At 38.9% G+C, this 25,361-nt stretch overlaps 1 protein-coding gene across 1 annotated transcript in view; it reads right to left on the bottom strand.

The window, feature by feature from the left end:
* LOC124620096 (very low-density lipoprotein receptor-like) overlaps nucleotides 1–25,361 on the bottom strand; it is a 56,791-nt gene that overhangs the window by 12,968 nt on the left and 18,462 nt on the right. The window contains exons 5-8 of the mRNA XM_047146764.1: nucleotides 11,903–12,163; nucleotides 11,111–11,249; nucleotides 8,263–8,372; nucleotides 1,559–1,768 (exon numbers count right to left, since the gene is read on the bottom strand). Coding sequence (XP_047002720.1) covers nucleotides 1,559–1,768; nucleotides 8,263–8,372; nucleotides 11,111–11,249; nucleotides 11,903–12,163 — 720 coding nt within the window. The remainder of the gene's footprint in view (nucleotides 1–1,558; nucleotides 1,769–8,262; nucleotides 8,373–11,110; nucleotides 11,250–11,902; nucleotides 12,164–25,361) is intronic.

Raw genomic sequence — 25,361 nt, 5'->3', positions numbered from 1 at the left:
CTTTTAGTTTTCTACACCTTTCATTTCCCTCCCACTTCACGTGTCTACCATGTGTAATGCACTTACCTTTCTGATCTTATTAACTCTTGCAATGTTTTGTCATTACTCTGTCTACCTTCCACCTTTAATCTCCCAGTTTTTCAAATCTTATCTTGTACAGTCCCTGACAATCAATCTTTCACTCTCAGTCTGTCTGGTAAGTCTTTCCTGATCCTGGATTCTGCACAGCTTTTCCATAATTCTGCTCGTTTTCTAAACCTCGGTAGTTCTTTTTTCTTCAGCGCTCTTCCTTCCCCTCCAATCCTTCTGCCAGAAGAAAGAGCCACTGGCACTGAAAGCTTGCACATTTCCTGAACTTTTCTGTGTATTTTTTCCTGTCATCACTTTGTGGGCATATTTTTTATCTTTCCAATTATATTATAATGCAATAACTAAGTGTATAACAAAAGATCACTGCTGACCAACAGTAGGGCATGTAGGTAACAATAATAATTTGTTGATAAACATTGCCAGGGATGACAGAAGTATAAGTAACAGACAAAACTCCTATGAATGATTATGAACTAAATGCCTGATCTATGATTGTGTAGCTGACACTTAAACACACATAAATTTACTAATATAAAAAAGTAGTTTTTGTCTGATTAGTGTAAAAAGAAGTATTTGTATTCAGTTTGTGTATTGCTTTCATACTGTCAACTCGTTTTCAGTTGTATGTTACACAATAAATAAATAAACTAGTAATAGGGTCATCTTGAGTAAAATAAAACAAATTGATGTACAGAAGTCACACAACTTTATACTTTGTGAAGTTTTCTTATATATTTTACATACATACTCACAATGGTGAACATATGGAAATGAAACTATAGTGTCATACTTCTCACAAGTTTTCACAGCAATCAGAGGCATTTAGGCAAGTCCTCAGCTTCTCAAAACACTTAGCCAACTTTTTCAAGATCATCATCAGCATCAATCATCCACTTAAGCTTTCCTTTGTGACAGGTGGTGTGCGTTATGTTATAATTCAACACATAACAATAATATACAGTATAAAATACAATAATATGCACTTAGTGCTTACTTATTATATTTTGTACAAGAGAGGCACTAAAGACTGTTTACAAAAATATATAAACACAGAAGTCAAGGGAAGATTCCATAAATTAAAGATACATGGATATAAAGGCTGTAATATACAATGAAAGTAAAAGGTCATTGGTAACATGAAATCAGACATCAATTGTGAATGTGTTCCTCACACATTAGCAAGGAAAAAGAAAAATATAGGTGGGAAGATGAAATGGAAGGAGGCACAAAGGACAATATGGACAAAAGAGATAGGCAACAGATGGATATCATACAATGACAATAATGTTTTATCAGCTGCTTATCATGACCACAACAGGTGAGAATAGTCTTTTTTGTCTATCGCATCCACAAAATATATTTGGCGCACATTGTGTTCTGGTGAGACTTTGCATGTACTGTCTCAGTAAGTTTTGTTGTGCGGCACAATGATGTTCAATTCATAATAATGTCACAGCAGCTGCTATACCGTTTCCACTGATGCTGCAGTACTCTGAGGGGGAACTTCTGTTGCAGTGTGATTTAGTCCCGCTTCAGGTTTACTTCCTTCAAGAGAAACCAACGACAGCCTGTGCTCCTTGCGCTGCTGCTCCAGGCGCTCAATCATTGCATCCCTCCAGACCTGTGCTGCCTTCAGTTCCGCACGAGCTGCTTCATTACGTGTTGACAGTTCTTCCACCTGCAACAGCAAAGTCAAATCTAACGCCAAAAACTACAAAAGTACTAGAAATTTGGTACTTGTCTGCTTGTTGTTTGTTTACACAGATTGCAGTGGGGTTTCAGTTTTTTGCAATGCTTATTTTCACATTTGATGAGTGCAAAGAGCTGTTATGTCAAGCATTGTTTAATGATTAGGTACAAAACTGAAAGCTTTCGATCAGCACTCTTTGTCACAGACAGTAAAAAATATAGTTTAAAGCAGTGCTACAATATTGTGAATTTTTTCCTACAAAATTAGTGTTGTTACTGCATATTCATGTATATAACACTGTAAATAATCAAATCAGAAATCTAACAAAAATTTCTTTCCAGGGGAGCTGCTCGTACAATAATTAGTGAGAGCTAGTATATGTGCAACATCTTTCCTTCTACCCCCTCCCCCATACCATAACTCTCACATATTATCCATCACTTATCTTGTTTGCGTGTGTAACCTTGTCTGCTTAAATTCCCCACCAGGATAATATGTAACTCAGTGCAGCTATGACCTATTGAAGTGGATAACAGGTCCCTAATCAGAAGGTGCCAGGCTTACTACAAGTGTTTTCTAGCAAGGTGTAATGATTTATCCCTTAGACCTTCCACATTGTAATTATTAACTGTATAGATACAATTTGTCATAAAAATTTAAATAATGTATGTTTATGTGGACAAATCTATCCACTATCACATGGATTCTAAAATCTGCTTCCATTGAAGTAAATTTTATTGATTATTGGGCTCCAAAATCAGGTTCCTTGCTTTCCATTCCCAGAAACTTTTCCGTAATTCTCACCTCTTGCATCAAGCAGCAGGTGCAGTGGAACTGTGTTTGCAGGATATGATGATAATTGTCTCGGCAGGAATAGCTTGTGCCATCAGTGCTGCTTGAAGACAGTGAACTGGCTACTCACTGTAACATCACAAAGATGAGAGATTCTGACTCCTCATCTGAAGATCTGACAGTTGTCAATGTGGGAAAAAGACACTCATTGAGTATCATTTTAAAATGAGGAAATATCTGCATCTATGCTCTGCAGACTACTGGAAAGCATATAGCAGAGATACATCCCATTGTACCAGTTATTAGGGTTTCTTCCAGTGTGGGAAGAATGATTGTCTAGATGCGTCTTTGCACTCTGTACTTAATCTGATGTTGTCCTCACAATCCCTGTGGGAATGATATGTACAGGGTTGTAGTGTATTCCTAGAGTCACAATTTAAAGCCAGTTCTTGAAACTTTGTAAGTTTCTCAGGATAGTTTACATCTTTCTTCTAGAAACTGCCAGCTCAGTTTCTTCAGCATCTCTGTCACACACTCCCATGAGTCAAACAAACCTGTGGCCATTAGTGTTGCTCTTCTGTGTTTATGTTCAATATTCCCTGTTAGTCCTATTTGGTAGGAATCCCACACACTTGAACAATATTCCAGAATGGGTTGCAGGAGTGATTCGTAAGTGATCTCCTTTGTAGACTGACTGCAATTCCCTGGTATTCTACCAATAAAGTGAAATCTATCAGTTGCTTCACCCATGACTGAGACTGTGTGATCATTCTATTTCATATCTCAAAAAGTGTTACACCCAGGTATTCGTATGAGCTGCCCGATTCCAACTGCGACTCATTGATATTACAGTCATGACATCATGCTTTTTTCATTTTGTGAAGTTTCTGAACATTTAAAGTAAGTTGCCAATCTTCGCACCACTTTGGAATCTTATTAAGAGCCAATTGAATGTTTATGCAACTTCTTTCAGACAACACTTCATTGTAGAACTGCATCATTGTGTAATGCAAGAAGTCTGAGATTACTATTAACATGGTCCACTAGGTCATTAATAACATGAACAGCAAGGGTCCCAATACACTTCCCTGGGACACACCCGAAGATACTTCTACATTTGACAATGACTCGCCATCCAAAATGACATGCTTCTTTTTCCCTACCAAAAAATCCTCATGCCAGTCACAAATTTCATGGGCCTTGGGGCTTTGTAAAATTTTAATGATTTCAGCTGTTTGTCAACAACACTGACACTAACACTTATTTCACTCATCTTTTTAGTACCGAGCAAGGTGGTGCAGTGGTTAGCACACTGGACTCACATTCAGGAGGATGACAGCTCAAATCCTCATCCGGCCATATAGTTTTAGATTTCCTGCGATTTCTATAAATTGCTCCAGGCAAATGCCAGGATAGTTCCTTTGAAAAGGGCATAGCTCATTTCCTTCTCCATTCTTTCATAATCCAAGCTTGTGTTCTATCTCTAATGACCTTGCTGTCAATGGGGTGTTAAAACTCTAATCATCCTTCCTTTTTCATCTTTTCAGTGGTACGAGTATTAAATTAGGGCAGTTCTCCTGGGTTTTTCTTTGTAAAGAAACATTTGCAAACCAAATTAAGCACTTCAGCTTTTGCTTTGTTACACTCAGTTTCAGTTCTGCCTCATTTGCAAGTGACTGGACACTAACTTTGGTGCCACTAACAGACATTACATAAGACCATAATTTCTTTGAGCTTTGTGGAAAATCATTTGGCAATATTCTGGTAAAGTAGTCACTGAAGGCTTCATGCATTGCTCTCTTGACAGACAATGTGTTCATTCAGAACCTCTCTATCTCTAGCCCTAAGCTTTGTTTTACACCTATAATGCAGTAGTCTCTGTTTCTTTAGAAATTTCTTTACAGTGACTGTATACCATGGACCGTCCCTCCCATTATGAACAGTTTTACTGGGTATATACTAATGAGTGCATAGTCAACTATTCTCTTAAACTTGAGCCATAGTTCCTCTACATGTTCCTATACTGTACTGAAAGTTCCAAGTTCCTGATTGAGATATGACTCTACTACTTTTTTTATCTAGTGTAATGAACATATCTATCTTTCAACTGTTTTACTTGTCCTTTATACTTTGGTAATCATTGTTGCCAAAACCGCCACATGGACACTGATACCAGTTTCAGTATGGACATCATCAGGGAGGTCAGGTCTATTTGTTACCATTACATCTAATATATTTCCATACTGAGTGGGGTTCTGGACTGTCTGTGCTAGTAGTTTTCAGAGAAGACCTTTTGTAATATTTCACAGGATGTCTTGTCACACCTGCCACTAACAGAACAGCAATTATACCAACTGATTGCTGGATGGCTGACATCTCCGTCGATGATCGTAGTGTATTTAAAAACAAAGATGATGTGACTTACCATACGAAAGCGCTGGTGTCTGTGTATGTGCGGGTGGATATGTATGTGTGTGTGTGTGTGTGTGTGTGTGTGTGTGTGTGTGTGTGTGTGCGAGCGTATACCTGTCCTTTTTTCCCCCTAAGGTAAGTCTTTCCACTCCCGGGATTGGAATGACTCCTTACCCTCTCCCTTAAAACCCACATCCTTCCGTCTTTCCCTCTCCTTCCCTCTTTCCTGATGAGGCAACAGTTTGTTGCGAAAGCTTGAATTTTGTGTGTATGTATGTGTCTGTTTGTGTTTCTATCGACCTGCCAGCGCTTTCATATGGTAAGTCACATCATCTTTGTTTTTAAATATATTTTTCCCGCGTGGAATGTTTCCCTATTATATTCAGATGATCATAGTGTGACGTATGCACAAGTGAACTGAGGTTTTCTCTAAGGTTCTCAATTGCTTCAGGAGATGAGTCTGATGGGAAATAAAAGGATCCAATTATGCCCACCCCTGATACTAAATCTTGCCCAAAAAAACATGCACATTCAATTTCTGAGTGGATTTGAGTTTCTTGTCTACTGTGACAAATACACAACACCACCTCCATTTCCCATTATACTATCCTTTCAATTTACATTTAAAGTTTTCCCAAAAAATCACACTGCTATCAATGTCAGGTTTCAACCAGCTTCTGTACCTAGGATTCTGTGAGTTTCACCACTTTCCAGTAGTGCTTCAGACTCCAGCACTTTTTTGTGAATGCTTCGGCAGTTAACTATAAGGGACATTCAAATGAAACCCTGTCACTAGTGTAAAGTTGCGGCAATGATTTTATTAATTCAAAAATGTAGTTATACACAGTACATATACTCAAAAATAGTCGCCAAAACTGTTGACACATTTATCCCATTGCAACTCGAGCCAGTCAATTCAAGCCTTCAAGAAGCTAGTACACTGCTGTCAGCTCCAGGCCTGGACCCAGTCACACCCTTTGTCATCTGTTGTGAATCGATGTCCGCGAATAGCTTGTTTTAGAGGTCCAAACACATGGAAGTCACATGGTGAAAGGTCGGGACTGTACGGCGGATGTTCCAGCATTTCCCATCAAAACTACTGCAATGTCGTCTTCACCGCATTGGCGTGTGTGGGCAGGCGTTATCATGCAGGAGGATAACGCCGCTGGACAACATGCCTCAACATTTTGACTCAATGGCTCACCTAAGGTTCTGTACAGTGGCTCGATAATGCTAGGCATGAATTCGAATCACTCCTCATTTTTCCTGCTTAATCACCTGCATGTTCAATAGTGGATGATAACTTGTGTGACCACCTTCTCTTCAGCGGGAAATCACACTGGCACTATGCAACATCAAACGGTGTGTGTGCATCCGTCTCTCTACCAATAGTGGTGCCACCATTCCCCCAGTTACGTAGTGCCACCTTAAATGTAAGGCAAAGGTAGACAGACTGACCAGGTTTCATTTGAATGAACCTCATACTATGATTTTAATACTCTTGCCTGTGTGGGGCATTCTTTTGGATCTTACACTTATACTTTTGGGTCTCCTACAGCTGTCATTATCTGGACCGGACTGGATGGAAAGTCGACTAATCTAAAATACCCTTGTGTGCACCCCACATGCAGTCAGCTGCAGGGGTAGCAGCCTCTAATGTGTAATGCACACCTGACCAACTTTGGGAAAACCTACAGTGCTCAACACTAAGGCACATGTCCACTATGTCACTGCCTACCTTGTCACAGAATCTTTGAAGTATATGATTCAGTCCTTCCATGGGGGTATGATCAGTTCCAGGGACAATGTTGCAAATTGTGAGCTTCGTTAAAGCTCTGTGTGAAAGACAGGTCCTCTCAACCTTCTCTGCCAGTCACTGGAATGATCCAAATCCACATATGACCTCGGACACAACAGGCATTGTTTGTTCCAATGTGCACCACAATCTGCAGTTGTTTGCACCCTGTTCCCTCAATGGCTGCCAGAATAGCCTCTTTTAACATGTTGAATGACGCCTCCAGGCATACGCATTGAGTGCATCTGGTGTTCCTTCCTGTCCTTGCTACTGTTTGCCTAAGGGATACCATTGTTCGCCATACATTTGGGCTGCCAATGATTACTAGAACCCTACCCTTTTACATTCCCTCCTCTTGACACAGGACAAAACAGGTTTTCCAACACGTTAAGTGAGTCCCACTGGCTATGTTTCACTTTTAGTGGAAGACAACACCTCAAACTTGTTGGTTAGGGGTACTGGTATAAAGCCCGATTCCTCCCTGGTCCCTGTCTAACCTGGACAGGACATCTTGATATACCATTGATACGCCACTCACAGTCAAGTGGACGAGTAATGACAGATCCTATACTTCTTGCAGAAGAGACAGGATTCACAGGAGAGAGGTAACTTTGCTACCTAAGGTAGCAAAGTTTCGTATTTCTTCTAACACATCAATACACAGCAGATTCCAATCATTTGACAGTAGAGTGGGTGATTTACAGCTGCTTATGAATCTCAAGTAACTGATTCCATGTTCAAGAACAGCATTGACCTACCACCATCTTACTGTGGGCAGTGTGCAGTAAAGTTTACTCAAAATGTGAGTTTGCAATCAATTTCAGATGTTCTAATTTTCATTCTTGCTCTTGTTTTTTCTTCAGAAATTATACAATAGTGGATCTTACATTGAAAAATTGTTTCGGGCATACCCTTTGACGTAACCAACATACTCCACAGTAACATATAATGTCTCACTCCACAGTAACGTATACTCTTCATTCAATTCCATCAAAAACTGCTGCAACTGATGGTATAGTGCATACAACTTCAGAAAATTTACTATTTCTGCCACTAATTTTATTAAATGCTCCATGCCTGCAAATTTAGCACTAACTGCTTCTGGATGTACAAAACAATGAATCCCATACAAATCATCTGTTGATCATTGTAATTTTTTGCTCTTTCATCATCAACTAAATGTTTAATTTATTTCTGTATGGTGTTATAGTGCCAACCAATAGCAAAATTGTGGCACCCATCAACTATGCAAGAGCATAATAGATATAGAGAAGTCTCATCATTATATGTTACTGTGGAGTATGTTGGTTAAGTCAAAGGGTATGCCCGAAACAATTTTTCAAAGTAAGATCCACTATTGTATAATTTCCGAAGGAAAAACAAGAGCAAGAATGAAAATTAGAGCATCTGAAATTTGCCATAAGAGTGAGATATTGTCTGAACTATTGAGACATAATATGACTTCAACATTTATTTTACTTGCCTTGAGTTGATATAAATGTTGTTGATTGAAGCGTTCCTGTTTGGCAATTTCCAGCTGTATTTCCATAAGATGGTCCATTCCAACATCCTTTCTTGATCGTCTGAGTGTGTCTGTTAAAAGCATATGTGATCTTAATGTTATAGAATAAAAAATATATTATATGTGTTTTCACTGTAATGTTATCGCTTCCATTTCTCCTCATATTCAGAAACACAACTTGAAATTTAAAAGTATGAAATATGCTGTATGAGATAGTGATGATAAACAAAGGTTGTGAGAGGTTATGAGGAGTATACATTGTAAATGAGAACATGGTGAAAAGTTCTTTGTCTGGCATAGACATTTATTTTATTTCAATTTTTGTAATGACTTTTCAAGCTACTTGTGCTGATTTCTTTCAGTCCTGAAGTCCTATAAAAATTGATTATTAGTAAATAACTGAACCACTGAATCTTGAGTAATAACAAGACTTTTGTTTTAAGTATTTTTAAGTGTAGAAAACCAAGAAAGACTATTTCATGTTAAGAAAGAAATTAGGCGGTACTGCTGATTATTGTCACTGCTATCTGACTATTATGCTAAATAATCTACGGGGAAAAAAAGAAAAAGGTTCATCACAAAAGGAACAGATGCTAATAGTACTGCTTTCAAATGACACCTATTCCAACTACTAAATAAGGAGGGCTTGAAAGAAGTACTGCATAGATAGGCATAGATTAGATTAGATTAATACTTGTTCCATAGATCATGAATACGACACTTCGTAATGATGTGGAATGTGTCAGGTTAATAAAAGATGTCTGTACAAGATATTACATTACACAAAATATTGCATGACACTAATGTTTAAGTTGTATATCTAAAAACAAAGATGATGGGACTTACCAAATGAAAGTGCTGGCAGGTCGACAGACACACAAACAAACACAAACATACACACAAAATTCAAGCTTTCGCAACAAACTGTTGCCTCATCAGGAAAGAAGGAAGGAGAGGGAAAGACGAAAGGATGTGGGTTTTAAGGGAGAGGGTAAGCAGTCATTCCAATCCCTGGAGCGGAAAGACTTACCTTAGGGGGAAAAAAGGACGGGTATACACTCGCACACACACACACATCCATCCACACATATACAGACACAAGCAGACATATTTGAAGACCATGTCTTGGTCTTGGTCTTCAAATATGTCTGCTTGTGTCTGTATACGTGTGGATGGATATGTGTGTGTGTGCGAGTGTATACCCGTCCTTTTTTCCCCCTAAGGTAAGTCTTTCCGCTCCAGGGATTGGAATGACTCCTTACCCTCTCCCTTAAAACCCACATCCTTTCGTCTTTCCCTCTCCTTCCTTCTTTCCTGATGAGGCAACAGTTCGTTGCGAAAGCTTGAATTTTGTGTGTATGTTTGTGTTTGTTTGTGTGTCTGTCGACCTGCCAGCACTTTCATTTGGTAAGTCCCATCATCTTTGTTTTTAGATATATATTTTTCCTACGTAGAATGTTTCCCTCTATTATAACCATATCATTAATGTTTAAGTTGGTTTTTTTTCCGCTCCCTTAATTTATATCTAAAAATTCAGCCAATGAGTAGAAGGAGTTGTCATCTAGAAATTCTTTTAATTTATTTTTAAATGTTGGTTGGCTATCTGTCAGGCTTTTGATGCTGTTTGGTATTACTTATTAAAAAAACATGACAAAGATAAAGAGCAGTACAAAGGAAGTTCAGTTTTGTTGTTGCCTATATATGACAATACGATTTTTTTTTTTTCAATTGAATATACATTTTTAAACAAAAAGAACATCATGGTCATCTTCTCAGTTGTGACAATGCTGTGGTTTACAAGACAGTAGCATAAAATGTAACAGCTACTTGCTAAATATCTAACTTGAGGAAGAAACAGTAGAATAAGAGAAAAATAAACAGTCTTATATGGAAGTGAAACATGAACCATGGAAAAAAATGTTGAATAAACTGGAAGCCTGTGGAAAAAGTTGCTCCTTGCCATATAGCGGAGATGCTCGCCATATAGCGGAGATGCTGAGTCGCACACAGGCACAACAAAAAGACTGTCACAGTATAAGCTTTTGTTCAACAAGGCCTTTTTTGAAAACACACACACACACACACACACACACACACACACACACACACACACACAGAAATGCAGCTCACACGCGTGACTGCAGCCTCAGGCTATTGAAGCCACACTCATGTGGCATATGTGTGGCTTCAGCTACGAGAGGCTGCAGTCATGTGTGTGTCTGTTGTCTACTTTTGACAAAGGCTGTGTTGGCCAAAAGCTTATACTGTGACAGTCTTTTTGATGTTCCTATCTGCGACTCAGTATCTCCGCATGATGAGTAGCAACTTTCCTTTTCATAATAGTGAAGCTACAAAAGATGTACAAACTTATGTTTGCAGGCAAAATAGAAAATGAAGAGATATTGGAAAGGAAAGGTCAGGAAAGAAGTGTGTTTGGAAATGCCTCATTGTATTAACGGAAAAGTTAGGAGAATGGGGAACATACGCAAAGAGCATTCAAAATTAGCTAATTTGGCAGTAAGAGGGCCACTAATGAAACAGAACTATAAGGTATAAAATTATGAGACAGATTTGTGGCCAGGAGGTGAAATTTTTTGTACTGCCAATAGAGACCCATAAAAGTATGTAAAACTATCCTAGAAATATTTTTTTATTATTTAAAACTTATTGTTCAGAACAGCACATACATGAACATCAATGGATTAGCACAAGACAGGAGGAACTGGAATAGGGGATCAAACAAGCTGAAGAACTAACGAATAAAACAAAACCACACTGCAGTATATTACCCACCACTTCAAAGACATACCTTGGGTCTCATCTGGTTCAGGAATCTTATGGCAACCATCTTCATCAGATCCATCAACACAGTCAACATTGCCATCACAGACCCATTCCTTAGGCAGGCAGTGGCCAGAACCACAACGAAATGCATCACCACAATCTTTCTGCAAGGCAAGTCACAAGCAAAAATGTTTAGACTTTTGTTATTGTAGCCTTACCTTAACTGTAACTGCAGTTGTGATTCAACAGACCAACAATGTTACTTATCTAAGATTTGATGTGAAGATTACTACAGAAATTGAGGAAGTGTTTCTGATCAAATGTCTCTTCAGAAACTATGAGAAACATTCAATTATACTGTTAACATTTTTAAATTCCATATGCTTATTTATAGATATGATAGTGGAAAGTCCTTGATGAACTATGGATAATGGAGAGAGCTAAGGTAATTCATAGAATAGTTGAGACACTGAGTTGTTGGCAGTCACTTTACAAATACAGACATATAACCGTGCACATGGCGATATTGTCCCAGCTGCCATGAACTGCCTACACTCTTTCCAATGTTAAGTTACATAATATTCACAGTGTTACTCAAGAAAAAATTAACTGATCACTTGATAGTGTTGAATGCTGATAATTAATGTCAACAATAAGCTTTACACTAAAAACTGGTTATTTTATTTTGGGTTAAATATTCTTCAACTGTTGGGAAAGAAACGTATCTCAGAACCAAATTTTAATGTGAAGTCTAGCAATAGTTATTCCATAAAATTATTAATTATTCAATACTCAAGAGAGATACAATGTTGATTACCCTCAAGAGGCAGCCTTCAACTTCATCACTGCCATCTGGGCAATGGGCTTCCATGTCACAGAGAAGGTTCCAGTCAACACAGGAACCATCATGACAATGAAATTCATCGTCTTTGCAGTCATACAGTTCTCTAGTTTTGTTTGCACCTACTGTGCTGTTTACTTCTGGTGGTATGTGGATGTCATTTCCAGTGTTATCTTGTGTATCCACTGGTTTCACATCTGTGGTTGAAACCTCTGTCTCTGATGATGCAGTATTTTCCTGTGAACAGAAATGAACAAGTTGTTACAAGTCTCCATAAAGTTCATCAGATGCATAGGTTCAATCCAAAGTATGACACTATCATGCCTACATCACTAACAACTTATGTAAGTGCAGTGACATACACATATTAGTGGAATATTCTAAACTATGAACCCATGACCCTGCTTCTATTGCATTGTTACCACTATTCTGATAGCTTGAAATAACTGCAAGTCTTCTTCCATTCATCACTGCTTTGTCAAGTGTTCCCTCAGGTTGCTGTAATCTGGTCCCAGATTCTCTTCTTCAATAATAAAAAGTAGTTGTTCTGGAAAGACCTTTCTCATTCCTTGTTGTGAAGCACCTTATTCTCATGATGCTTGGAGTACAAATGATTACTTCTTGTATACGATTATCTCTTTGATAATGTCACTTTGGATTAAACCTATCCCCTCATCAAGTTCTACAAGTGGAGTGCCAAATATTTCGTATACAAAGTCATATATAGGCCAGGTAGCTGGGAATACTGCACTTTCAACCTGACAAACAGGTCACTTTATGTGAGCAGCCAACTATATCACATTCACAGAAGAAAGCATAGGAGCAATTACCTTTTTGATTTGCGATTATAATGTAATACAACAAGATTCAGAGGAAAACATGGCCCTTCCCATATTATTTCTTACCATAGCTCATTCAGAAGAAGTCCACAAATAAAGTAATTCACTTATAATGTCTCTACTTCTCATTTTAGTGATTTAGAAGGGAAACTTAATGCACAGACCCTAGTTCTTGCCATAATGTTGCAACAAATACTACAGCTATCAAATCTTTGTAATTACCATAGCTTATGTGAGCTATACAAGGTGCATCAGAACAGTTTGATGCATGGTCTCAGAAAATAAATGAAACAAGATTTACAAGCAAAATACCTTTACGGGCCTTCAAAGTAATAACAAGTAGCTACAACACCCTCTTAACACTAGTTGTGCAGTTGTTGGAAACTGTCAGCATGGCACTGCTTGAAGCAAGGTGGTCACATGTTTTGGATATCTGCATCATTACAGTTGAGACTTGGTGCCATCAATATTATCTGGAGACCAAGTGACAGTCAATGGTTTGGTGTTCCTCACCTCCTAAAAGAAAAAAAGAAACCTGCTGACAAAATTTAAGATTAAGATGATGTTGATTGCCTTTTTTTGACAGCAATTGCTTGACTCATCACAAATTTCTACCCGAGGAAGACGATGAACATGTCACTGACTGTCACTTGATCTCCAGATCGGATTGGTAACACCAGGTCTCATCCCCTGTAATGACAAATATATCCAACAGTGCATGACCATGGTGCTTTGAGAGAGTTCATAAAAAGCACTTGCTGACAGTTTCCAACAGCTTTACAACCAATGTCAGAAGTGTGTTGTAGATAATGGTGATTACTTTGAAGTTCAGTAAAGGTATTCTGTTTGTTAACTCATGAACTTTTCAGATCATCTTGTACAATAGACATTAACATGTTGTTGAGTATTTACCACTTGTTTCAAACATTGGGTTTGCAGTTCTAGGCACATGGGCTTTGCTTACCTATTATTTGTACATAATTAACATCATTTGCAGACAAGCAATAATGATGGTAATTTTCCAATGCTTTCATCGTGAGGTAATTTACACCCTTATGGGAAATATTACAATCGAAAATGTGTACTGCCTTTCACATACAAAATGTTCAATGAGAGAAAAGATGGGAAATTAGTACAGCATATTCAAATTTTCTGTCAGATTTACAAAGACTAAACTGATGTGATACAGAATATTTTCAATCTATTTACTGCTATAAATCACACTCTCCCCAAAAAAGTTAGGAAACAGTATTAAAATTTTATGAGACGGCAGAACCAGTTCTAATGTATGGGTCAGAGACTTGGACTACAATCGCCAGTCAACTGAAGAGGACTGACACAATAGAGTTGAAGCTCCAGCAACCTTTTGCCAGTTACAAACTCATGGACCGGAAAAAGGAATAGTGAAAATGTAAATGAACTGAAAAAGCATACTCCAGAAAATATACCTCAAGGGAAAATGTTGAGTGTCCTAAGAAGAGAGGGAAAGATTAGTTGTAGCCTACTTAAAATTGGAGCAAGTAATGATACCTAAACCAAACCTCACTATTTTGTGGATGATGACGATGACAATGATATTTATTACAGAAATTAATAAAGGCAAGGCTTCTGGTCCAGATTGCATACCAGTCCAGTTCGTCTCAGAGTATGCTGATATAGTAGCTCCATATTTAGCAATTATATACAACTGCTCAATCACAGAAAGATCCGTACCTAAAGACTGGAAAATTGCTCAAGTCACACCAATACCCAAAAAGGAAGTAGGAGTAATCCGTTGAAGCACAGACCCATATCACTAATGTCGATTAGCAGTCTGGTTTTGGAAAATATACTGTATTCGAACATTATGAAGTACCTCAAAAAAAATGATTTATTGACACATAATCAGCATGGATTCAGAAAATATCGTTCTTGCAAAACACAACTAGCTCTTTATACTCGTGAAGTAATGGGTGCTATTGACAGGGCAGGTCAAACTGATTCCATATTTTTAGATTTCCACAAGGCTTTCGACACCATTCCTCAGAGTCTTCTAACCAAACTGTGTGCAGATGGAATATCGCTTCAGTTGTGCAACTGGATTCGTGAAGTCCTGTCAGAAAGGTCACAGTTCATAGTAATAGATGGAAAGTCATCGAGCAGAAAAGAAGTAATATCCGGTGTTCCCCAACGAAGTGGTATAGGCCCTCTATTGTTCTTGATCTATATTAACAGTATAGGAGACAGTCTTCGTAGCCATCTTAGAAAGTTTGCAGATGATGCTGTCATTCACTGTCTTGTAAAGTCATCAGATGACTAAAACAAATTGCAAAATGATTTAGATAAGATATCTGTATGGTGCAAAAAGTGGCAATTGATGCTGAATAAAGAAAAGTGTGAAGTTATTCACATGAGTACTAAAAGAAACCCACTAAATTTCGATTATGCGTTAAGTCATAAAATCTGAAGGCTGTAAATTCAACTAAATACTTAGGCATTACAATTACAAATAACCTAAATTGGAATGATCACATAGATAATGTTGTGGGTAGAGCAAACCAAAGACTGTGATTCATTGGCAGAACACTTAGAAGGTGCAACAGGTCTGCTAAAGAGACCGCTTACACCACACTTGTCCACACTATTCTGGAGTACTGCTGTGTGGTGTGGGATCCGCATCTGGTGGGACTGACAGATGACACTGAAAAAGTACAAAGAAGGGCGGCTCGTTTTGTATTATTGTGAAATAGGGGAGGTAGTGCCACAGACATGATACGTGAATTGGAGTGGCAATCATTAAAAAAAAGGTGTTTCTCGTTGCGGCGGGATCTTCTCATGAAATATCAATCACCAGTTTTCTCCTCCAATTGTGAAAACATTCTGTTGACACCCACCTACATAAGGAGAAATGATCATGATGATAAAATATGAGAAATCAGGGCTCACACAGGAAACTTTAAGTGGTCGTTTTTCCCGTGCGCCATTCGAGAGTGGAACGGTAGAGAGACAGCTTGAAGGTGGTTCATTGAACCCTCTGCCAGGCACTTTATTTTAAATAGCAGAGTAATCATGTAGATGTAGATGCAGATGTAGAATTCCAGTCTTTACTGAGGAATCAGAAACTGAATGAAATGAAGAAAAGCAGAAGGACTGAGATTTAACGTGGTATTGATCATGATATCATTAAAGATAAATGTATGCTATTACATATATTTCTCTTTTAGAATATCACTTTTACAGTTGCAGGACTACACTTTCCTGAAAGCTGGCAAACAAATAACAAAGCTTTAAAATTGAATTAGAAATAAATTTCACATTACTTAATATCAACACAAATAATGTGGATATAACTTAATTTGCACTAGAAAGACATAAGACCTCTCCCCAGTTCAGTAAATAAGGATTCAGCAGAGCGGACAGAGTGCACTTACCGCCGAAGAATCATAGGAAGGGCAAGGCCCCTTCTCATCGCTGCCCCCAAGACAGTTGACGACACCGTCACAGACACGGCTACGTGACAGGCAGGTTCCATCAGGACACACAAACTCCTCTGCTGTGCAGTTCATCTGTACAACACATGCACCCTCCACCACATGCAACTACCAATGCCTTCACACACATAACTAGTCAAGCGCATGAATTCCCAACTTGATTGTATCACAAATATAAAAAAATCTATTTTAATTTTTGAAATAATGTCAATATTCTTGGCCAAAATTATTGTACTACTCAGCACTTTTGACATGTAAACAACATATAAAGTTGTATCATGTTGATTGTTCTATGAGCTGCTTGAATTTTATTGCTGTCTACAGTGACTCATTCTACATCTTCAAAGTTCTGCTTGATGGATGTCTATAAAGCACAGTGAATACGTTAATGAACCTTTACAGGTAGTGTGATTCTCGTAATTATTAGTCTTTCTTTCTGTACATACATACTGTTATCCTTTGTAGATTAAGAGTTTTGTCTTTAGTCAACTATTCAGTTGAGATAATTGTAATGAATGTGTGTAAAGTGTGGTGCTGTCTTGTGCTTGTGTTGCTGAGGACAGTGAGACAGAAGCAAGAGGGAGAAACTGGTGCTGGAACAAAGCTTACACCTCTCAAACTACATCAGGGAGGCTGCTGAACTTAATGTCTTGATCCAAAGGAAGGATAATCACCAATAACGTCACAATTTCTCGTTTATGAGAGACTAGAAAGATGATTTAACACAGAAACTAAGTGTGCATTCTGGCCATCAGGAACCTCACACTACACACTCTTCTCCCTTGGTCATAAAAATTCTTGGAACAACAGGTTCTTTTCCAACTATGATTTGAATTAACTAACCCAGTCTAAGTGGTACTCTGCCAATATTCATTAGTTACCTTGAGTATATGGCCTGCCGTCATCCTGTTACCTGTTGATTGCACATTCATATAAAAAACTTCTAAGAATCTGATATATGGAACATTTACAGCATCCTGTTGATGCTCCTTAAGAAAGCAGCGCGATTCGTCATGGGGACATTTAGTCAGCGCGAGAGCGTTACGGAGATGCTGAACAAGCTCCAGTGGCGGACACTTCAAGAAAGGCGTTACGCAATACGGAGAGGTTTATTATCGAAATTACGAGAGAGCACATTCCGGGAAGAGATGGGCAACATATTACTACCGCCCACATATATCTCGCGTAATGATCACAACGAAAAGATCCGAGAAATTAGAGCAAATACGGAGACTTACAAGCAGTCGTTCTTCCCACGCACAATTCGTGAATGGAACAGGGAAGGGGGGATCAGATAGTGGTACAATAAGTACCCTCCGCCACACACCGTAAGGTGGCTCGCGGAGTATAGATGTAGATGTAGATGTAGATGTGCTTACTACTCACAAACTCTAAACATTGATACTATGATTAAACAGAATATCTGAATGGAATCAGAAGTAATGATGGCTCAGAGACAACCGGAGACCATTTCAACACGTACCGAAACTCATTTCTTTAGGTAAACAAACTCCAGTGAGCTTCAATTGATCCTCAAATAAATATGCTCAAGTTGTTCATATACTGAGCATCAGTTGTTACAAAGGTGTGCACATCTACTGCCTCTAATCAAATGGTCTGCATCTCTACTGTCTCTATGGGGTAGGCTTACATTAGAGTTTAATGAAAATTACTCCGGGTCCATCTCATCAGAGGATTTCTTTCGAAAGCAAGCAAAATTTTCATTCTCTTTTGTGGGTATGTCTCTATGACTCAATTCTGCTGCTATTTTGTGAGTGGGTTCCTTTACATGCAAATTATTTGTATCCAGCTAGAAATTTCCTTACTATAATTTTCATACATCACATACATTTTCCATATATGATGCTATGGACTAGCTGCACCATAATCCCAGTACATATTCAATAAGAGGTCAAGTGTGCTGTCTGTTTTCACCAGTGTAACTACATAAATCAGTGTAACTTACTGACACCTTACTATAATTAAATATATGTGAAATTTATTAAAAGGGCATTATAGCTCAGATGTAAGATCTGGAATCTTAAAATAGCACACACAGCCTAATACTGTTATTCATCCAATTATGTTTGTACTTCTGAGAATATTATTCAAATATGTCTTGGAAATCTAGTGTTGGCTAAAACATAACATTCTTTTTATTTATTTACAGAGTTTAAACATCTTCTAATGTACTGTATATTGCAGGCTCCATGAAAGGCTATAAGAAAATTCATTGAATCCAAATGAATTTTAATGAAAGGGGGTTGTGAAGGGGAGGGGGGAATAATTCTTTGATTATTAAAAAAAAAAAAATCCTATGCAAGTAGTAACTGCTTAATTTTCACTGCAAATATTAGCATATGAAGTTGAAAAATTTCACAAGTTCTATTAAACTGAACCCCAACAGGCTTTGCAATGAGATGTCATACAAGGTGCCTCATGAAAGACACCCTCGATGGGTCCGCGGGTCACGCAGCACAGCCACCGGCTGCTGCCACCGCATCCACCGGCCACCACCGTGCCTGACTCTTGGACACTTATCTGCTGGTAGTCAGCTGTGCACGTGCTTCCCTTAGTTAAGCATAAATAACATTGCCATCTTATTAACTTAAGTTTACCTTTATTTACAGTAGGTGTTCAAAATGATGTCCCTCTGTGCTAAGAGCAGCCTGACATCTCCTGAACACATTAGCAAATAAGCAACGAATTTTGGCTGCCAAAATCTGGGAAATGACAAGCCAAAACCCCTTGATATAGGGGCATTGAAATCTCATGACGTTTTGGGAAGTGTCATACTACCCATCTTCTGGCGAAGTATATAGTTCACTTCGGCAGAGGATGGGTAGTACGAGACTTCCCAAAACATTGCGAGATATCAACACTACCACCTGGCTGGAGACCTGAGAAACCTTCAATAGTTTACGCTTGGAAAGACTACAGTCACATATAAGCCAAACCCCATCTTCCATCTCTTAGAGTGTGTGGGGAATGGTTGCATACACCTTGTCTTTTAACATTCCCCAAGGACAAAAATCACACGGATTTAGATCTGGAGAACGAGGAGGCAAGTCAACTATCCTATCATCAAAAACACTTCGTATTGCTGTCATAAAAGCATTGGCGATGTGTGGTCTTGCATTATCCTGCATGAAATAACCGTATATCTTTTTGTTAGGTGTTAGCTCTAAAATGAAAAGGATGCAGTATATTGTTCACATACATGTCAGAATTTATTACTTTGTGGAAAAAGATTGGTCCAGTATAACTGCACACCACACTCCTGTTTTCACATCGTGCAGAGGTTGTTGAGGTAATTCATGAGGATTTTCAGAGCTCTAACATTGATTTTTCTGAGAATTTGCAGACCCTGACAAATGAAGCCATGCTTCATTTAAAAAAAAAATTATCTAAATCAACCCCCCTCCCGTGCATGGACTGTAACAGCCAACAGTCAGTTGCAATAATGACGTCAAGCAACAGTATCTGAGTTTTTCAGTTGATGCACTAATGTTATTTTGTATGGTTTTAATTTCAGTCTGTGCACAGCTCTGTGAGCAGCTGCTCTTGGCACACCAGGCTGAAGTGCCAAATGGTGCAGAGATTTTCTCGAACTTTTTTCTGAGGCCTCCCCTATCCCGTCTAATTTATTTCTCGTTAAAACACTAGGTTCTGTAGGCCTTTCTTTGTGTAATACAGATCCAGTTTCTCAAAATTTCTACACTAATCTGTGTATCAGCAAATCACTGGGACCATGTACGCTGGTAAATTTTCGTACGAATTCAAGCCGACATTCAACATACGATTCTGTTTTTGCATAGTTCAACACAAGAAACACTCACTGATCATTCTGTATACCATACAACATACCAATGGAAACCTGACAGGAAGCTTAAAACAAAACATCTGAACACCCAGTCACATAGTATGGAAGACACATGCACAGTGTTTCTGTCTGAGGATTGAGCCCAGTGACATACAGGCAGGGAAAGCCACAGACTGGGCAAAGTTGCAATAATGACGTCTAGCAATAATATTTGAAATGATTAAACTTGACAAAAAAACTCTAAAGAAAACTCCAGTGCACTTAGTTGCACAGTGTAGGGGGCACGTGCAAATTATTGGTGTCCGAGAACTACGCACTGACAACTGGCAGACACAGCAGCAACAGCAGCAAACATGTCGCATGACTCACAGACCCCTCCCAGGCCTCTTTCTGAGACACCCTGTATTAACAATATTATCTTGACACACTTACAACCTAGGCAGTGAGGTACACAATTTTGTGTGTAAGTTAGTTGAACTAAGGCCTTTTATTCATTTCTTTGTAGGAATTTTTCAAGCAGTGAATCAAATGATGAAAAAAGCAAATCTGAAGAATGTTGTAACATGGAGAAGTTGAGCTCTTTCAATGAGAGTTTTGATGAACAACTATACTTTGCTAGTTCAACAACACCAATAATAAAAAATACAAGGGTAATCCCAAAAGTAAGGTCTCCTATTTTTTTATAAGTACATAGACCTGTTTATTTCTACAATGGTTTACATCAGTCTACAGCTTGAACATTTAGCTAGTTTTCGTAATCACCATTTTTGTCGATGCATTTTTGTACTCGCTGTGGCAGTCTTTGTATGCCCATGTCATACCAGCTTGGCGCCATGCTGTCCAGAAAGTTATGAACCTCTTCTTTCACCTCGTCATCAGAGCTGAATCGCTTTCTGGCCAAATGTTCTTTTAACCTAGGGAACAGGTGATAGTCAATGAGCGCCAAGTCAGGACTATAGGATGGATGGGTGATTATGTTGCACTGAAACAGTTGCAGGAGAGCAACGGTTTGCCGAGCGATGTGTGGCCGAACGTTGTCATGGAGAATGTGTATGCCCTTGCTCGACATTCCTCTTCTCCAGTTCTGAATCGCCCGTTTGAGTTTTTTCAGAGGCTCACAGTACCTGTCAGTGTTAACTGTGGTTCCAGCTATTCAGCTCCAATTACGAAGTGAAAGAAGAGGTTAATAACTTTCTGAACAGCATGGCAGTGAGCTGATATGACATGGGCACACAAAAACTGCCACAGTGTCTACGAAAATGCATCGACAGAAATGGTGATTATGTTGAAAAATAGCTAAATGTTCAAGCTGTAAACCGATGTAAACCATTGTAGAAATAAACAGATCTATGTACAGACCTTACTTTTGGGATTACCCTCATATAATCTAAACTTTAAGACCTTTGCCTACAAAAAATTCAGCTCCAGATTCAGATCTTTCTGTTGCCCACAATTTTCATATGCCAAAAATTTCCATCACAGAAAATGTCTACATCCACCAGCTCCAGATTCAGGTCTTTCTGTTGCCCACAATTTTCATATCCCAAAAATTTCCATCACAGAAGATGTCTACATCCACATCATACTCCACAAGCCATGTAATGGTCATGGCAGGTGGTACTTTTGGTACCACTAACTGATCCCCCTTCTCTATTCTGCTCAAAAATGGTATATGGGAAGAATAATTGTCAGTAAGCCTCTGTATTAGCTCTAATTTCTTGAATTTTCTCATTGTGATCATTACACTACATGTTATGTAGGACGAAGTAATATGATGTCTGATTCTTTCTGCAAAGTGCTCTCTCGAAATTTCAATAGTAAACTGCTCTGTGATGCACAACACCTCTCTTGTAGCATCTGCCAATGGAGTTAGCTGAACATCGCTGTAATGCTCTTGAACAGACTACATAATCTTGTGATGAAATTAGTGACTTTTAGTTGGATCTACTCTATCTCTTCTGTCAGTCCTATCTGGTAAGGATTCCTAATTGATGAACAGTACTCAAGAGCTTGTAAAACACTTCTTTTGTGAGTGAGTTACATTTCCTTAAGATTCTTTCTACAATTCTTAGCCTGGGATCTGCTTTTCCTACAATTTGTGTAATATGATCGTTCCACTTAAGGTCACTCTGGATATCTGGATAGTTACTCCTAGATTTCTTATGGTATGTACTGTTTCTGCCCCCCCCTCCCCCTCCCCCAACCCCCCTCCATGAACCATGGACCTTTCCATTGGTGGGGTGGCTTGTGTGCCTCAGCAATACAGATAGCTGTACCCTAGGTACAACCACAGCGTAGGGGTATCTGTTGAAAGGTCAGACAAACATGTGGTTACTGAAGAGGGGCAGCAGCTTTATCATTAGTTGCAGGGCAACTGTCTGGATGACTGACTGATCTGGCTTTTTAACATCAACCAAAACGGCCTTGCTGTGCTGGTACTGCGATTGGCAGAAAGCAAGGGGAAACTACAGCCACAATTTTTCCCGAGGACATGCAGTGGTACTGTATGGTTAAATGATGATGGCGTCCTCTTGCGTTAAACATTTCAGTGGTAAAATAGTCCCCCATTCCAATCTTCAGACAGGGACTACTCAGGAGGATGTTGTCATCAGGAGAGATAAGACTGGCATTCTACAGATCGGATCGTAGAATGTTAAGATCCCTTCATTGGGGCAGGAAGGTTAGAAAATTTAAAAAGGGAAATGGATAGGTTAAAGTTAGATATAATGAGAATTAGTGAAGTTTGGTGGCAGTAGGAACAGAACTTCTGGTCAGGTGAATACAGGGTTATAAATACAAGGTTACAATTATTGGACTATATGAAATAAAATCATCGTAGCTTCTGAATGGTTTGCGTTAGGACGTTCAACCTGCATGGTTGGGCATGGGGCATAATGGGAATTAGAATGGTCATGCATACGGGCCTTGTAGTTGTTGGCCATTTGCACATGAAAATGTCACGGTACAGGTGCCTGAGCATATAGCACTTGTGAAGGCCTATTACTCAAGCAATAACAGCCCAACTGTGGCTCAAAGGAAGTGTCAACCGAGATCAAGCTGAAGACAACTGGTCCAAGTGTGCTAACAACCAAGAATTTGATTTGCAAGTTTGAGAGAGTGGGTAGTGTTCATGCTGACAGTGTTGGCGATGTCAGTTATCAAAAAAGGGTGAAAACACCTGAAAACATTGAGAAGACAAAGCACTGTGTTTCAAACCAGCCCCACGAAGTCGATCACATGAGCTGCACAACAGGTGGGGATCAACCAGGAGACTCTGTGACAAATTGTTGTTGAAGACCTGTATCTCTTCCTATACAAAAGACAGACCTATCAGCCATCAAGCCTCAGGGCCATGGAACAGTAGCTGTATTTCACCAACACTATCGTCCACAGAATTGGCAAAAAGAACTTTGATGGCAATATGGTTTGGTTAAGCGATGAAGCCTACTTTCATTTGGATGGGTTTGTCAATAAGTAAAACTGGCGCATCTGGGGTACTGAGAAGCCACATTTTGTGATCAAAAAGTCTCTTCAACCCTATCAGAGGACTGTGTAGCATGCAATGTCCAGTCACGGAATAATCTGTGTGCTATTCCTTGATGCCACGGTGGCTACCAAATGGTGCATTAAAGTTTTGGAAGATGATTTCATCCCCCTTATCGAAAGAGACACTGATTTCGACAAGATGTGGTTCACGCAAGACAGAGCTCAAGCCCATCAAAGCAGGAGAGCATTTGATGTCCTGGAGGAGTGCTTTGGGGACCGCATTCTGGCTCTGGAGTATCCAGAGTCCACTGGCATGGGCTCTGATTGACCACCATATTCTCTGGATCTGAACACATGTGACTCCTTTTTGTAGGGCTATATTAAAGACAAGGTGTACAGCAATAACCCCAAAACTCAGCTGATAACAACCATTGAAGAGGTCATTGACAGCATCGATTTTCTGACACTGCAGTGGGTCATGCAGAATTTCACTATTTGTCTGCACCACGTCATCACCAATGATGGCAGGCATATCAAACATGTCATAGCCTAAAACTGATTATCTGTAGTGATGTTAACATGTTGAATAAAGCATGTGCATGCCATAGTTTATAACTAATTTACGTTTTTTTTATATATATAGTCATCCTGTAGGCTTATTGCAGGAGTAGGTTTAATAATGAGTAGGAAGCTACTATGAATAGTTTAGTGAATGTACTATTGTAGCCAAGATAGACATGAAGCTCTTACCTACCACAGCAGTACAAGTTTACAGGCCAACTAGCTCTGCAGATGATGAAGAGATTGAAGAAATGTGTGATGAGATAAAAGAGATTATTCAGATAGATAAAGGAGATGAAAATTAAATTGTTATGGGGTCTGGAATTCGACAATAGGAAAAGGAAGAGGAGGAAAAATAGAAGGTGAATATGGCCTGGGGGAAAGGAATGAAAGTGGAAGGTGCCTGGTAGAATTTTGCACAGAGCATAATTTAATCATCATTAACACTTGGTTTAAGAATCATAAAAGAAGGTTGTACACGCGGAAGAGACCTGGAGACACCAGAAGGTTTCAGATTGATTACATAATGGGTTAGACAGAGATTTAGGAACCAGATTTTAAATTGTAAGACATTTCCAAGTGTTGATGTGGACTCTGACCACAATTTATTGGTTATGAATTGTTAATTAAAACTGAATAAACTGGAAAAAGGTAGGACACTGAGGAGATGGGACTTGGATACGCTGAAAGAACCAGAGGTTCTTGAGAGTTTCAGAGGGAGTGTTAGTCAACGGTTGACTAGAACAGGGGAGAGGAATACAGTAGGAGACATATGGGTAGCTTTAAGAGATGAAATAGTGAAGGGGATCAAATAGGTACAAAGACCATGCCTAGTGGAAATCTCTGGATAATACAGGAGATACTGAATTTAATTTATGAAAGGAGGAAATTTAAAAATGCAGCAAATGAAGCAGGCAAAAAGGAATACAAATGTTTAAAAAATGAGATTGACAGGAGGTGCAAAATTGTTAAGCATGAATGGTTAGAGGACAAATGTAACAATTCAGAAGCATATTTCACTAGGGGAAAAGACAGATACCACCTACAGGAAAATTAGAGAGGCTTTTGGGGAAAGGAGAGGCAGCTGTATGAATATCAGCAGCTAAGACGGTCAACCAGCCCTAAGCAAAGAAGGGAAAGCTGAAAGGTGGAAGGAATATACAGAGTACCTATACAAGGGAGATGAAATTGAGGGCAATATTATAGAAAGGGAAGTTGATGTAGGGAAGATGAGATGGGAGATACGATAGTGCGAG

This window comes from Schistocerca americana, chromosome 6 (genome assembly GCF_021461395.2).
Source record: "Schistocerca americana isolate TAMUIC-IGC-003095 chromosome 6, iqSchAmer2.1, whole genome shotgun sequence".
Taxonomy (NCBI): Eukaryota; Metazoa; Arthropoda; class Insecta; order Orthoptera; family Acrididae; genus Schistocerca; species Schistocerca americana.
Note: the sequence above shows the minus strand (reverse complement) of the source record. Positions and strands in the feature narration are given on the sequence as shown.